Source organism: Pistacia vera, unplaced genomic scaffold (genome assembly GCF_008641045.1).
Source record: "Pistacia vera cultivar Batoury unplaced genomic scaffold, PisVer_v2 Contig798, whole genome shotgun sequence".
NCBI classification, from domain to species: domain Eukaryota; kingdom Viridiplantae; phylum Streptophyta; class Magnoliopsida; order Sapindales; family Anacardiaceae; genus Pistacia; species Pistacia vera.
The window spans coordinates 15474-31857 of NW_022196665.1; the positions used below are offsets into that span (position 1 = coordinate 15474).

The 16384-nt window shown below is 35.4% G+C and overlaps 2 protein-coding genes across 2 annotated transcripts; one reads left to right on the forward strand and one right to left on the reverse strand.

Moving 5' to 3' along the window:
• Window positions 1-453: 453 nt before the first annotated feature.
• Window positions 454-2269, reverse strand: LOC116117084. The gene is made up of 2 exons (XM_031403114.1): window positions 1958-2269; window positions 454-1872 (listed from the first exon to the last, which is right to left on the reverse strand). The coding sequence occupies exons 1-2, from the start codon at window positions 2248-2250 to the stop codon at window positions 579-581; spliced, it is 1587 nt and encodes a 528-aa protein (XP_031258974.1). The 5' UTR covers window positions 2251-2269; the 3' UTR covers window positions 454-578.
• A 1488-nt stretch (window positions 2270-3757) lies between these two features.
• On the forward strand, window positions 3758-5951 carry LOC116117081 (tetraspanin-2-like). The gene is made up of 2 exons (XM_031403111.1): window positions 3758-4366; window positions 5320-5951. The coding sequence occupies exons 1-2, from the start codon at window positions 3869-3871 to the stop codon at window positions 5629-5631; spliced, it is 810 nt and encodes a 269-aa protein (XP_031258971.1). The 5' UTR covers window positions 3758-3868; the 3' UTR covers window positions 5632-5951.
• Window positions 5952-16384: the final 10433 nt, after the last annotated feature.

Below are 16384 nucleotides of genomic sequence, written 5' to 3' on the forward strand. Positions count from 1 at the left end.
TGCATCTTATCTGTTGCCTTACGTCTTAAATGTTGAGATATATATAAAATCTAAAGAAATAAAAATATTAAAATAAGATCATTTGGAAACAATCCATATATATATATATTATTATTAATGAGGTGAATGAGTTATTGGGCTTTTCGGGACACGTTTGAGTTCAGTCTTCCAGAAATTGAGAAAACTCGCTCATCACAGAAACCCATATTTATTCTTTGCTTCCTAAATTTTGTTGGTAAGAAGAAATATCATAAGCCACTAGGGAGACAAAAATGACTAAATGGTTATACACACCAGTGACAGGCTGACAGCAGCATTGACTAACTCTCTGAATATTATTAGGTTAACTATTAATCTAAACAGAATATAGCCAACAAGGCCCTAATAACTCATCAATGAAAATTAAAACTTTTCAAATGTTTCCAGAGCACAACCTACGTAGCAACACCCAAGAAATGATCCAAACAATTATATCAATGTTAACTTTTCTAATGAGAGCTTGCAGATTGTGCAAACTGTATGTTCCCAAAGACTGATTCAAACTCACATCAACAAGAATGATCTGAAAAGTACAACTGCTAAAAGCTAGCCAATTTTGATAATATAGATTTGGTAACAATCGTATTTGTGTGCTCAACGACTTCGATCAATAAAAGCTTATGAGACTTCAACAGTGGGGCACATTTGGTGACCAAACATAACAAAAAGTTTCCAAACTTAAGAGATTTGAAAAACCTTTCAGTCAATTCCACAACCCGGAAAACAATATGATCAATCGAATCCTGAGTAAAATGAACATTATGATTCAAGATATTTTGGAAAAGAGTAAACAAGGATTCTGTCCATACCAGTTCATCAGAGATAAGACATTGGTGGGATGGAAGACAGATGAATCTGTTCTCATCTTCTCCTCCATAAAGCAGTTTCTGGCAGAAGGCTGAAACATGAGCTGGGTGCAGGCATTCCCTTAAAATTCTTGTTATTACATCGCAAATAGGGTTGTTGATACCTTCTCTTCGCAATATTAGAGGAAAAACTAATGCATACTCAGCAGCTCTCTGATGGATCTTGCAGTACTCTATCAATGCACTCACAAGCACACGAGAAGCGGGCTCCTCAAGAACCAATAACTTAGGAAGGACAACTGAGCAAAGAACCTGGCTTGGCCAAGCAAGTTCGTCTTCACTTCCACTTGAAAAATGAGAAATCAGAACCGAAGCAGTCTCATCATCTGCTTTCCAAGGTTTAATCAAACCCAAAACCTTAAAAGAGTCTCCTCCTTTTTCCAAACAAAGTTGTTGTATTTCATTGGCTAAAGCTACAGTTTTATAACTAGATTCGAAATTCCTAAGCCGCTCGCTTAAATCTGTTGCCACTTTTCCGATCTCACCTTCTGTACAAACATGTGTAGGACAATCATCCTGGATTTCCTCCACAACTTCATTCAATTCATTCTCTAAACTCTCTCTCACTTCACTCACTGAATCCTCATCATTCTCATCTTCACAAGCAGTGAAAAAGGTTCTTGAATTCAATTCATTAAGCGATATAGGAAGCCAAGGGAAAAGCAAATCATCGTTACTACTCAAAGAGCCCTTAAGCCAAGACGGAACAGACTCAAACTCTTCATCAAATTTTTGATCCTCAGAATCCAAACTCAAGCCAGAAATCCACTCATAGTTCGAGTCAGACACCGCGTCAAACAGATGGCGTGCAGTTCTCTTAACCCAAAAATCACTCCCCCCACCTCCACTCATTACATCCCTGGCCAACCCACACAACTCACGTGCATTAAATCTCTTATTCTCAAAAGCAAGAAACGATAAAATCCTGGACTGTACGAAACCCGGTAAAGTCTCTATAAACATAACCCTGTAATTCAAAAACCACAATCAGTAAAAATAAGCAAGAAAAATAAAACACCGAAGAATTAAACTAAATCACGTTCTGGGTTCACGTTTTCGTGGTGGGAGAAGAGGATGAATCGTTGATAGTGACATTGCAGGGTTTTGTGAGCAAAGAAATAAAAGAGCTAGTAGTGATTGGGGTTGAGGTTGACGACGACGACGTGGCACTGAAAGATTGTTGTAGCCATAGAGATGCTTCCACTTCTGGTGTTGGGTTGTTGAGAAAAATGTCCATGAGCGGGAGCCATGACTCCATATTCCTTCTCACTGGGAGAGTGAGGAATTGCTTTTTCAAGTTCTGGAAAACGCGGGAAAATTTGTGCGGGTGGGGGAAGGTTAGCATAAAACTTGTAGCCAAACAATAGAGTGTTATAATTGGGGAAGCGGTTGGGGAATTTAAGCAATTAGCGCCTTTTGGGAGGGTAAAAAAGAAAGACGAGACCACATGCCACATGGCGATGGCACCGACGAAGCCGCGGCTTTCTCGGTGACACATGCGCGACGTCACCAAATATGGCTTCTGTTTTGCAATGCTTCATTAGAGAAAATTTAAAGGCTTTACAAAAGGTGTTTTTATTCGAAACGTTTGACTGTAATATAAAAAATATTACTTTTATATTTTTTTTATTAAAGTTGTAATTAAAAAGGGTCTGTAAATTGATAAATTATAACCGAAACATTCACTAAAGAGAGTTAAGATACACAACATTTTATTAGTCAAATTATATGGCTGATTATTAACAGTATTATGCAAAAATACAGTTTATTTTAAAAAAAACACTCTAAATATTCATGCAAACACATTGTTTATCCTTTATAGGAAAGATACATATATCTATAAGAATATTTTCTTTTTTAGAAATACAAAATAAAATAGATAACATGCTGATAGTGAAAACCATCAAGGAATCAATCAATTCAACATTGTTCAACTATTAAACGGGATTGGGATATGAAAATCCGTTAATAGTCAATTATTATGCATTTAATTATGGGATGATAGCACAATATGTGTTCATAAATGATAAAATGTGACGTATGGTTGGATGGCATTAATTAGTATGCCAAAGAAGTGGACATGTTAGCCAATAAAAGCATGTGGAATTCATATCAAGTCTTCTGAATTGTATATGTATATCTATCTTATGTGTCCCTTTATTTAATATTCTCATGTCTTTATATTATATAGTCTTTATCATCAACTTGATGGCCAAATAAAGTATATAAAATTCCCATATCAACCTAATCTATACTTCCACGGAATCGGAAGTATTAAAGCAATTACCAAGATTCTTTTTTTTTTTGTTTCTATGAGTGAAAATGGTTATATGTTTATACATTTGCAAGACTTTTGATATGTATTTTAAAATTAATTTTCAACATTTTTAATATAATTTTTTTATTATTGAAGATGTTAGGCCAGCTCGCGTACACCTTAATTAATTATGTAGGGTTTTAGAATTAACGATCGGATAAAAATCTCAATAAGTGACCACTTCTATTAACGTTTAAGAGGATTTAAACTTAAAAACTCATAGATGTTTATTTTGTTCTTTTATAATCATATCACATTATTAAAAAAAAAAAAATAAAAAAATATCTATAATATAATTTGGATTTGAATAGGATATTAAAGAAAATATAACAGTATTTTATTAAAATACGTTTCAACAAATAAGATCAATAATTATCTTATCCCATGATGTATTATTATGCTAGTGAAGGTGTAACATCAAAAAAAGCAAGGTGTCCTAATATGCCCTTGGCTCAATTGAAGCAGTTAAAGTCAAAATATTTATCTATAAATTATCACTTCCGTTTTTGGTTATGAAACTGTGTGTCCAGACCTAGAGGCTAGAGCACAGTGCCCTCATCCAGTTTCTCACCCACCTTTTCAACCATATAATTCACCATTTTCACACCACAAAAACACACCAACTGGAAAGAAACCCACCACCACCATGGGAGTAGCCAACAACATAACTGCAGTTCTAAACTTCATAGCCTTTTTATGTTCCATCCCCATCATTGCTTCCGGCATCTGGTTAGCCTCCAAGCCTGACAATGAGTGTATCCATCTCTTTCGCTGGCCGGTTGTCATCCTCGGTTTCCTCATCCTCTTTGTCTCCCTCTGTGGCTTCGTTGGAGCCTACTGGTACAAGGAGACTCTTTTGGCCTTCTATCTCTGCTGCATGGCCATACTGATTGCCCTCCTCCTCATTCTCCTTGTTTTTGCCTTCGTTGTAACGAGACCTGACGGTAGCTATGCCGTCCCCGGGAGAGGCTACAGGGAGTACAGGCTTGATGGGTTCTCCAGATGGTTGAGGGATCACGTTGTTGACTCCAAGAATTGGAACAAGATTCGAGCTTGTCTCAGTGAAACCGATGTTTGTCCTAAACTAAACCAAGAATACATCACCCCCGATCAGTTCTTTAGTGCTCATATCTCTCCTCTTCAGGTTTGTTTAACTTCTCTATCTATTGTTCCTTTCATTTTTTTTACGTTATGTATAATTCCAACAACCCAACATCACTTTCTCTTTACTCTAATTCAGTTTTAGAAATTTTCAACCATGATTTAGCATTAATTTCCAAAATACAGACTTCCAATTTCTATGGCGTGCATATTCCCTTCTGACTTCCCCATAAATTAATGTACTGTTCTAACAAACGAAGTTAATATCTTGATGAATGTGGCGCATTTCCATTGGTTGCCATCACGACTTAGGGGGTAAACGAACATGATTCCTTCTCCTGGTGATTTGATACAGATCAGACGAACATCGACTGATTTCGGGAACTCACTGGAGAAGACAGGACTAGATAGTTGTCCAAACGCAGGACCCACTTCTTCCTTAAAAAAATTGTATTAGTGCCTACCATTATGTGGGCATCATTTTTTTTTTAAATTTGAGGACAACAAGCCTCACATGCTGACATGCTGTGTGGTACATGTAATTTAATTAGCTAGGCCACTTGCCCCTTTTTTTTTTCCCAGTAAAAACTTTATTGATGATAGCTTAACTCAGCATGATTTAAGAAGAAATCACAATATCAGATATCATTCGTTGTGGGGTATATGCAATTATCTAAGAAGATGAAATTTTGTACCCTTCCATCACGAGGCCAGGAAAGTTTGTGCCAATAGAGTGAGTAACTACCCACTCATTTATTATCAGAACTCAAGAAGATTATAAAATTTAGCCCGAGTTAAAGTAATCAACGAGTCAATAATTAAGGTTATTGCTTTGTCTTTATTGCAAAAGATGAAATTGCTAGTTATGGTTGCCAGCTTTGGCGTGTATATAAAGACATAGTTTGGTGGGGTGCTTTTAATATTTTTCCCCTTTTTTTAGCAGTTCTTTTTACTGTTTTTTTCTGGGATTAAAGGTTTGATTTTGTTGTGAAACAGTCAGGATGTTGTAAGCCTCCAACGGTTTGTGGTTTCAGTTATGTGAACCCAACATTGTGGCTAAACCCAGTGAATCCAATGGCTGATCCAGACTGCTATTTGTGGAACAATGACCAAACCCAACTCTGCTACAATTGCAATTCCTGCAAAGCCGGTCTGTTGGGGAACCTGAGAAAAGAATGGAGGAAAGCCAATATCATTCTGATTGTTGCAGTTGTTGTACTGATATGGGTTTATCTGATTGCCTGCAGTGCCTTCAAAAATGCCCAAACTGAAGACCTCTTCCGCAGATACAAACAGGGTTGGTCTTAAAACGCTTGTCCAAACACAACCCACTTGTCAGTTTGATGGTTTTTGTCAGTTTTTGTTTCTTATCCTCTCAAGAAAGAAAGTGTCTTTGTCACTAGTGTAAATATATTTATATTCCCTTATTCTGCTCTATCTAGAATGTATGGACAGACTTTTGGAATTGAATTTTCATATTGTTAAAACGAGCAGAGAATCTTATCAGCTTTTCAACTTTAGATTCTTCCGTAGAAGATCAGTGGTCATTGTGGCTTCTTGGAGTGAAGAATGCTTTTTACAGATTAGCAATTTGTTGCAAACAATTTGCACCCGCGTGTGCTTGCACACACACATAAAGAGAGGGGGTGGTGGAGGGGAGTGAGGAGGTAGTTTTTAGACCATGGTGCCCCACAAAAATTTCTTAATGAGTATTTAATAGAAAAGGCACCGACCTCACCGACTGATCAAGAAGCAACAGGCGCTTTTCGATGCTTCATTCCTTCCACGATCGTTTCTGATTGTAATACANTGAAACTTTGCTATATTACTAATGACGAAATCCAAAAGAAAAGGCATGAGCTGGTGGTAAGGGATGGACATTATTAATTACCTAATGCTTATAGAACTTATACAACAATTACTACAAAGGCGAAAGCTATTTTATTTCAAAACCTATTTATGTAAAACAGTCTCAAGTGAAGAGAAAATAAAAAGAACTCACCTGCAAATAAGTTGAACTTCAGTGAAGAGAAGGGTAAAAAGAATTTCTTTTAGATCCTCATTGACTCTGTATCACATTATATTCATAATAAGCCGCACTTTAGTGAATAGAAGAGTAAAAAGAAAAAAGCATTTTAGAGTTTAGACACCTTTGGAGATGAAAATGGAAGATTTAGAGAATTAAAAGAAGATGAAGAATCTAACCTGTAAAATAAGTGAAGAAGATGAAGAGAATATCTCGAGTTTCGATTGGCGTTGTTGAAGTTGAAGTCAAAGAAGATGAAGAAGATTCTATTTCGATAATGGAAGGATGCTTGCTGTTGGCTCGACTGATATTGGAGATGAAAATGGAAAATGCTTGCTTCTGTGCTGGCTTGCTGAGAGTGAAACTTGGAAACGAAATGGAGAATGAAACTAATGCAAGGGAATTAGTGGACCGGATTAAGCTTCTGGCCAGTCGCATTGACCGGTTTGCACTGTACCATCGATCTAAAGCTGTTCTTTAGTTATTATTGATTTTACTATTAACTCGGACCAAAGTCGACCCTGGGTCCCGGTCGAACTGGTCAGACCAACCAATCCACTAATCTAGTCCGAGTTTTAAAATAGTGCTTTAAGAATGGTTAACTGCAATACATTTTAACATTACAAATTTATCCTTGAGATATGATTTTATTAGATAAACAATTGGGGTGTCAATAGCATCACTCATACTCATGTAGATAACATATTTCATTTTAAAAAAAAATATGTTTTACAATTATTAAATATATTTTACTAGTATTTAATAAAAAAAAAGAAAAGTAATAATATAAAATTTTAACTTTATAAAACTTGATTTGTATCAACGGACATTTGTCACACACACACACACACACATATATGCGTGTGTGTGTGTGTTTTACAATTATTAAATTTTAATATATTTTACTAGTATTTTACTAATATACAAAAAGAAAAGTATTAATATAAATTTTAACTTTATAAAACTGATTTGTGTCGACGAACATTGTCACACATACACACACAACTATATATATATATATATATATATATATATAATATTATATATATATAATATAATATATAATATATATATATATATGAGTATAGGTCCACAATCCAATCTTACAACATTCTCTTAAAACCTCCGACTTGATAGCTCGCAAATGCTTGCTTCCTATTTGTGAACTGACCAATTACGAGCTGTTATGTCAAAGTTGTGAGAGAAGGTTGTGAGATTGGATTATGTGTGTGTATATATATATATTATTCAAAATTCTCATTAAACACAGTTGAAGATTCTCATTAAATATTAATTTATTTTTGTGAAAATGGGTCTATCTTTATGCAGGAGTTTGCAGTCATTTTCTGCCTCCTTCAATATTAGGTGAATGTTAAAAAACAAATCTGTCACTAAATGTTTAACCAAACTTTTAACTCAAAGTATTTAATGTCATAAATGTATTTATTATTATTAATATTAACATAATTCCTAGGTAGTACCATCCTAAAATAGCTCAATTATACTTTACCAGAAAAGGCACACTCTAAGGCCTAAGCCTACCCACACTTCTATTTTAACCCCTATTCACCTATTATATTACATTTATATTTCTTAAATTATAAATTTTGGATTTCTTTAATTTTAATTTTTATATAATTGTATTTTCACTAAAATTTAATTTATAAAACATATTCCGTGTAAAACAAGTAAATATGATTACAAGTATGGGCCCGTTTGGATCGGGTTGAAATTTTTTAACATGGGTAATATTTGTTTAATTGAGTAGATAACCGTGTTTGGAATTTTTGTACAAAAACATTACCGGAAAATAAGATGACAAACAGTGCCAAAAAGAGGGTAAATTATCGGGAATAATATTACCTGATGGGGGGCTGATATTAAAACATTTCTCTGGTAATCATAATTTATGTCCAATCTTGCCCCTAAACAGTGGATTATGTGGACAAAAATATCCTTTGGTTTATTAATAATTACAAAATAGCCAATTTGCACAGACATACGTATTTGTCCTCAGTTTTTTGATTTTCCAGACGAAACTGCCCTGCTTTTTATCATTTATTTTAGAAATGCCACGAAGATTGGTGTATCCATATTATCCTCAGATATTTGCATATTGTGACCAATATGCCCTTAAACTTCATTAAAACTACAGGATAAAAGAAATTTTTTTTTTTCTAAATCACACAAACAGGCACGATTTCCTTTTCTGCGCAGAAACTCATTCGCCACTAGGGGAGTCTTCTTCTCGTCGATCTTGTTCGCCAGTTCATTAGTTCGATCGCTATTTTCGGTAAGTCATTTGCCCTTTTTCCTTTTTATGTTGCGTGATTTGTTTGGATTGCAACCCTAAACCCTAAGTTGTCCATTTTCCCTCTGTCGTTGGTCCACCATCTCCGTCGTAACAATGGCGGGTCTTCGTCGCCCTCTGTTTGCTCCCCATATGACAACTCTTTGAAAACCATCGTTGGTCCACTAACATAGAGAGCTTTAAGGTAATTGTTTCTTGGCCATTTTTCTTTCCTTAGAGATATATGGTTGGTCAATGTAAGGGGGTTTCTCTAATAGCTAGTGATTTATTTGGATAAACTGATTGATGTTTATGCAATTGTCCTTTCGTGTTCACTTATTGATGTGGTTGCTACTCTGTATGTTGAAGCAAACCATATACCCTAGTTTTGCATTCTAAATATTGTCATTATTTTGGTAGTTTTTGTGGATCATATTGAAAAAAGGCATACAAATTTATAATGATGCCTAGATCTTTAGCAGATCTGACAACTTCAGATAGTATACCCGTCATTTCAGTACTTTGAGCCACCAAATACACAAATAAAATGGTGGCTTATGCCTTATTGTCATAATCTCACATGAGAGAGTATCTGTATAAGTAATTCTTCTGTTAGTACATGCAAATCTCTTATTCTTAAGAAGAAGCCTATCTTACAACCTAGTGGGCTGCAGTTTAGTTTATATGTCACCGGTCTACTTGCTTGTGACATGTCAAGTGATTCTAAGCCGTAACCAACTGAAGCTTAAAATATAATGACAAGTAATACACAAATGAGAAGGAAAAAGAACATATTAATTCAGATGTGTCCTAATATTTCGGTAAGAATTTGTTCAGTAGTATTAGGAAAGCATACACTAGTAGTGTTTACATGAAAAAACAATGAAATATTCCTGAGATGTAAAAGATGTACATACCACATTAGTAATGATGTCAAAGGAATCATCTTCAAATGGAAGTTTAGGATTTAAATTTATGTCTTGAACAACATACTCAGTTAAAACCTGTAGAGACATAATTCAAAGCATTGAATGTCTTTACCTCACCAATATAATGGCCATATACCAATATGTGTGCAAATTAGTCCATGATTATGAGGCCCAGTATAGCAGCGTCATATAGACAAAGGTTTCAACTCAACCAGTTCAAAGAGGGGTGTTAATTTGTCATTATTTACATGCTCATACTTTTTTCTTATTTGTCTCATGATACATGATACCTAGGAAGTTATGTTGATCGTACTGATCTACAAGAAACAAAATAATGCCTGCAAAAAATACTAGTCTTTCCTTGTTTAATATTTTGTTTGGAAATAACTAAAGGAGATAACCACTATTCAACCAATAACAATTTTGAAGGAGGAACCCTAATCAAGATTTGATTAAGTTAATAAAATTGCAATTGCTAAAATCGGCCAAAGCGGTAATAAATTTAGGATTTTTAAACGTCGAATTATAGGACAGTTAAATAAAATATATACAGTAAAAATTAACCTTACAGATTATGTTACCAATTGAATTGCTAAAGAAGACAGTTTTGAGGGATTGATGTGAAATTTTTGTGATGTTTATGTCGGTTTGTGTGATGGATGAGAAATTTTTATGTGTGGGACGTTGAGAATTGTATGAGTGTTTGAGGTGAATTTTTTTTTGTTGGTGAGATTATTAAATTATGGTGTTTATGATGTTTAGGGTTTGATATTCAGTTTGATTTCTTCCATATACAATTGCCTGTGTTGGGTTTAAGGACTTGTACATGCTTGATTGACTTCATTATGCTTTGATCCATGAATTATGTGAAACAGCTATGACTCGTTTAACAGTCAGGCAGAAGATGCACTTGGTTGCCCTTCTAGTCTTCCATTTGGACATGTTGGAAACCATGTACACCATGCTCGTCCTTCTTGGGTTGGCTAATGCATTTAATATACGGGGTAGACGTAAGGCTGCTATATCATATGCTAGTGAGTCTGTGTCTAGGTTTAAGGTTAGGTCGTTCAATTTACACACCATGTTTTTCCAAAGTGATGAGTTATGTTTTGAGAGCTGTAGGATGAATAGGGCTCTATTTCACAAATTATGTAATTTACTTACTATACATGGCAACTTAAAATCAACCCGTCATTCATCCGTAGAAGAATTAGTTAAGACCTTTCTTCACATCCCTGCCCATAACCAAAATGCCAGAGTAATGAAACGTCAAATGCATAGATCCACTGAGATGATAAGTCGCAATTTTCACTTAGTCCTAAATGCCGTGTTAAGATTGCATACCCTGCTGTTTAAAAAACCAGAGGCCATTCCCGAGAACTCAACCAATGAGCGATGGAAATGGTTCAAGGTACAGTCTAATCAATAGGTTTAGGATGCACATGTAGTTCAGTAGCTTATTAAAATCAAACTTAGTGTTTTCTCTAAAATATTTTTGTTGTTCTGTGTTAGAACTATTTGGAAGCCTTAGATGGAACATACATAAAGGTTCACGTGCCAACTGACGATATACCTAGGTATCGGTTAAGGAAAAGTGAAATCGCAACTAATGTCCTTGGTGTATGCACACCTGACATGCAATTTATATATGTCCTCCCTGGGTGGGAAGATTCCGCTGCAGATGGTAGAATTCTTAAGAATGCCATTACTAGGAGAAATGGATTAAAGGTCCCCCAAGGTAATATAACAAAATAAATTGCATTTTTAATGTTAGGGTCTGCCATAATAGTGCACTTAGTAATTGTTATTGACTTGAAATTGTTTATTTTAGGGCAATACTATTTGTGCGATGCTAAATACACTAACAGGAAAAGGTTTTTGGCCCCTTATCGAGGACAATGATATCATTTAAGTGAATGGCGACAAGGTCACCAATCGGCATCACCGCAAGAATTTTTCAACATGAAATACTCTCAAGCAAGAAATTGTATTGAGCGATGTTTCGGCATCCTAAAAGCTCGATGGGGAATATTGAAGGACACATCTTACTACCCCAACAAAACTCAATGTAGAATCATTACTGCATGTTGTCTTTTGCATAATTTCATAAGGTCTGAGTTGTCCATTGACCTGGTTGAAGCGGATCTTCAAGAAGAGGTGAACAATGAAGGGCAAGAGGATGACGATGGAGAATTGATCAGGCATGTTAAGCCTAGTACCGCGTGGACTACATTTAGAGACAATTTGGTGGCTGAAATGTTCAATACTTGGATGGCTGCACGACATGAATGATTGTGCTTGTGTTTAGTTTATGTGTAGTGTTGTGACTTTTTAAATTTCTGTCTTTTCTGATTTGCCATTTATGAATGAACCCAAACACAAATGCTTTGTTAGTGGACTTGTACATCGACTTACATTTGTCGTAATGTGGATGGTTGAATGTTAACTGATCCTGTTCATGTATTATTCTTGTTGATTTACTTAAAATTATGAATATCGCGCATATCAGTAGCTCGAACACTGTGTATAAATGAAGTTGTAACCTAATTTTTTTTCCCAATATCACTAATCTGCCTTTCTTTTTTTGTTTTAGCAATATGGAAAGGTCAGCATTGTGGTCCCATGAGTCCGACAGGAGCATTAGCATGCATGACAACCCTGTGCCTATGAAAAAGAACAGAAAGGGAAAGGCAAAGGCTAAGGGAAGTAAGCAGCAATGGACAAAAAAAGAGGACGCTATGCTGGTGGAGTGTCTGTTGGAGCTCAAAGAGCAGCCACTTTAGAGAACTGAGTGGGGGTTCAAATGCGGTTACCTAGCTGAGGTCGAAAAGATGATGTGGGAAAAGCTTCCTCATTGCGGTCTGAAAGCACAACCACATATCGACTAGAGGGTGAAGATGTTGAGGAGGCAATATAATGCAATCAACGAGATGCTTGAGAAATGTAGCGGCTTCGAGTGGAATGATGAGGAGAAATACATTACATGTACCAAGGATGTCTTTGATGAATGGGTCCGGGTAAGTATGCTTCTGTTGGTTTATTTGTGTACATTTTAAATTATGAACTTCATGTTTATATGTATTCATACAAATGCTGCATATCTTATGATAATTAACGTTTTTGTATAGTCATCGTTTTGCAAAAGCACTGCGACACAAACCGTGGGTGCACTATGATTCCTTTATCGCCATCTTCGACAAAGAAAGGGCCAATGGAGCTGGTGCGGAGACAGCGGCTGATGTTATTGAGGATTTTGATAATAGACAGTGCTAACAACAATGATGAACAGATGGACATCAATGTCGATGTAGATCTCGATGTCCCCGTCAAAGGATGATGTGGTTGATTCTACTTGTTAGGTGGCCGCTGCTAGTCAAAGCAGAGTTGCAGTCAGCAGTAAGAGGAGGAAAAAAGAGGCTGGAAAAGCAACAGAGTGGCACGCCACATTGGGCAGGTTTGAGACTGCCTTGGCTGGGATTCGAGCTGAGCTGAAGGGTATTGTTGATTACTTCAAGAAGGAGACCCAAGAGAAAGACCGTAAAGGGCAGGTGTATTCCATCATTTCTCAATTGGATGGATTCACAGTCACTGAGATGCTGACAGCCACCACATAGATTTGGAAGGAACCTCACAAGATAGATATCTTGTTTGGGTTACCAATGCATGTGCAGAGAGAATTTATGAAGATGCAGCTTGGAACAAGTAATGAGTACCGACCAATATTTGATTTCTAGTGAAGTCTTGTAATGGGTTTTATTTTTGTGCACAGGGTTATTAGTATGCTGACACAGTGGTTATATTCCCGTAGTTGTATTTTGCCTATATTCTAACAGCATACAGGATTATGTCTTTTGTTATGTTTTTGTGAAAACCATGTATGTCTAGTAACTAGATGGTAATGGTCTATGTTTGCAGTTAGTACGGGAAGGTACGGATCACTAATATGGAATATAAAAAACTCTTAACTTTGGTAGTGATGTATAAAAGGATGTTTACATGTCTGTGCATTTAATGTTTGTTGTCTTAGTATGGTGAATGTGACATTTTGATTTACTTATGAAAACTGACATTTAGGTCACCAAGAAAGTATGGTCAAGGTATACTAGCATTTATAAAGTGTCAATTTTATAATTTTTGTTTTCTTTCCTTCTTTGATGTGCTTTGTTTTGTGGGTTGGATTGTAGGAACGATGGGAGGACCACCATGTTGCCCAGTAGTGACGACAGAAAGCACAAAAGTTCGTGAACAATGTCAAGAGAGCCACACAGTTTGTATATATAGCAATGTGAAAGGTATTACGATTGGATAGTTATGGAGTCAATTTGTTGTATGGTTGGGAATAATGCTTATTAACGTAGCTCATAATTGATTGCTGTGCAGATGTAGGCAGGACCAGTCATTTGGTACATGAAGAAAATTAAGAGATTCTTTCAGCTTTAAAGGGCAGCAAATGCAAAGGTACCAACCTTGCAACTCGTAAACCGACTAATGCTTTCAGTTATGAAAGATGTATGGAATTGTTTGCTAATGTAAATGAATGATGAACATATGCAGGTGCCACAAATCAATGAAGGTCAAGTAGGCGATTGACAAACAGAAGGGGAGGGGGGATGTTGAGCAGCAGTATGTTTGACCTCCACATGGGGTACAAAACTGTTTTACAATTTACATGCTTCATGCCATATTTACATAATATGTTTACCTCATATGATGGACTGCATATTTAGTGATCTGCAGGAACTTGTGAAGGAGTTTTAAAGGAGATAACTTTCACAATTTCATCACCCTGGACTGTATGTGGTTTTTTATGTACATAGAAGAAGTGTACAAAAGGAACGTGCTGAAGTGGATTGACGAATTGAACACATTCTCAAGGAAATATGTGTTCATTCCTGTAGTCCTCTGGTGATTTTTTGATATTGTGGCTGTAGGCATTTGTTTTATACTTACCAAACGCGGACATGGATTGATTTCGGTTACTTAAGAGTTGACATTGATAATATGCATAAATTATGCTGACAGGGGTCATTGGAGTTTACTAGTTTTGTGCAACTTTGGTGGAGATGTAAACTTGGAAATTAAAACTTGATGCATGGTGCTGCTTGATTCACTTGGATCAGAAAATAGAAAGACACTTCAACCTCTGATTTGACGGTAAACTTTGATTATTTCGCAATTATTTGCAAGCACATTTGAGCACATGATGAAATTGTATTGTTGGAGATGTGATATTGGAATGGGTTTCAAATTATCCAAGCTTAATTATGCAAGTTTGTGAGGGATATTTATGAATCAGGAACAATGCCCAAGCATCCACCATTGGTTGAGAAACTGCCTTTGCTAGTGCCTAAGGTGATAAAACAGTATATTGTGTTGGTTGATGGTAATTAGTGGTTCATATGTTCAGTATTTCATGTATTTGTTGTGATCGATAAATGCACTCACCAGGTCCCTCAACAACGGAACCACATGGATTGCGGATATTTCGTACTGTATTATATAACCAAGTTTGTGGAAGCTGCCCCAGAAGACTTTTCAATCAACGACGGGTATCTTTACTTTGTAATTACTGCAATCTTTTAATTGATCAGGTTGATTTGTTTATTGTCTCTTCAATTATAATATGTGAGTTATTGTTGTTGATTTTTATTCTCCACAGATGACGCATGATTGGTTTACACTAGTTGAATTTACAGCCTTCCGTGACAAACTGCTGTGTGAAGTTGAGTAGCATAGGCTACGTTTTATTCGTTTATGTATGATTATTATGCATTGAGTATTGTGTAATTAGTATTTGCGGATGTCAAATCGAGTTCACTTAAAAAATGGTGGTGATTATGTTCACTGTTGCAACGTGCGAAATTATGTATTATTATTGGTTCATAGGTTTAAAGAGCATTGTTATTCAGTTTGTAGTTAATTTATTGGTACATTGCTTGGATTCAACATAATGTAAATGCACAGGTACTCCAAAATATGTGATATGACAAATGTACCAATAATTCTCACACTTTTCAGACATAGTTTCGGCCCAGGATAAGTGGAAAAAGTTAAAAAATTTCCTCAAATTTGGAAACTTGCTTCTAAATTCTAGCCATGGTGTAAACCAAAAAAATACAATTTTTCTTTTGCCTTGAAAAAAAAAAGGCTTCAATTGAACTAAAGTAGAAATGAACATGTACGAACTATAATTTGTGGTAATACAAAAATTAGAGTTTTAGATAGAGTTTTAAATTGGGAGATGGCAACTATATTTGTTGCAATACTAGGGTCAGGTGTTGAATGTATACCCAACAGAATATACAATAGGTTTTTTTCGGAGTTTCAATAGTTTGTGTAAATTTGTCAATAAATAACTTAACAATAAAATACTTGGCTAAAATATAAGAAAAATAATTTTGTTAATTTATCATTTCTTTTATTAACCAAACAAGTTAATTATTTATACCCAATAATCATCTAAAGTGCATTTTAGTAAAATGTAATCAAGACATCTGCTGTTACAGCCAACCAAACAAATTAATTAGTAATACAAGTAATCATCCTAAGGGTATTCTAGGAAAAGGGTATTTAAGGACATCTGTTATTACTGTCAACTAACCACATTAATTATTAATACATTTCAATTGAACCAAGCACAATAATAATTTAAATCTGGTAATCTACAATGTAATATTTCTTTTCAATAATCTTATTATTAAGATAAAAAAACATTATACGATCCAAACGTCCCATAGTAATAAATATCCTCCTAATAAATTTTAGATGTTAAAATAAATATATATTAACTCGTAATGGCATACTATTTTAAGGGCA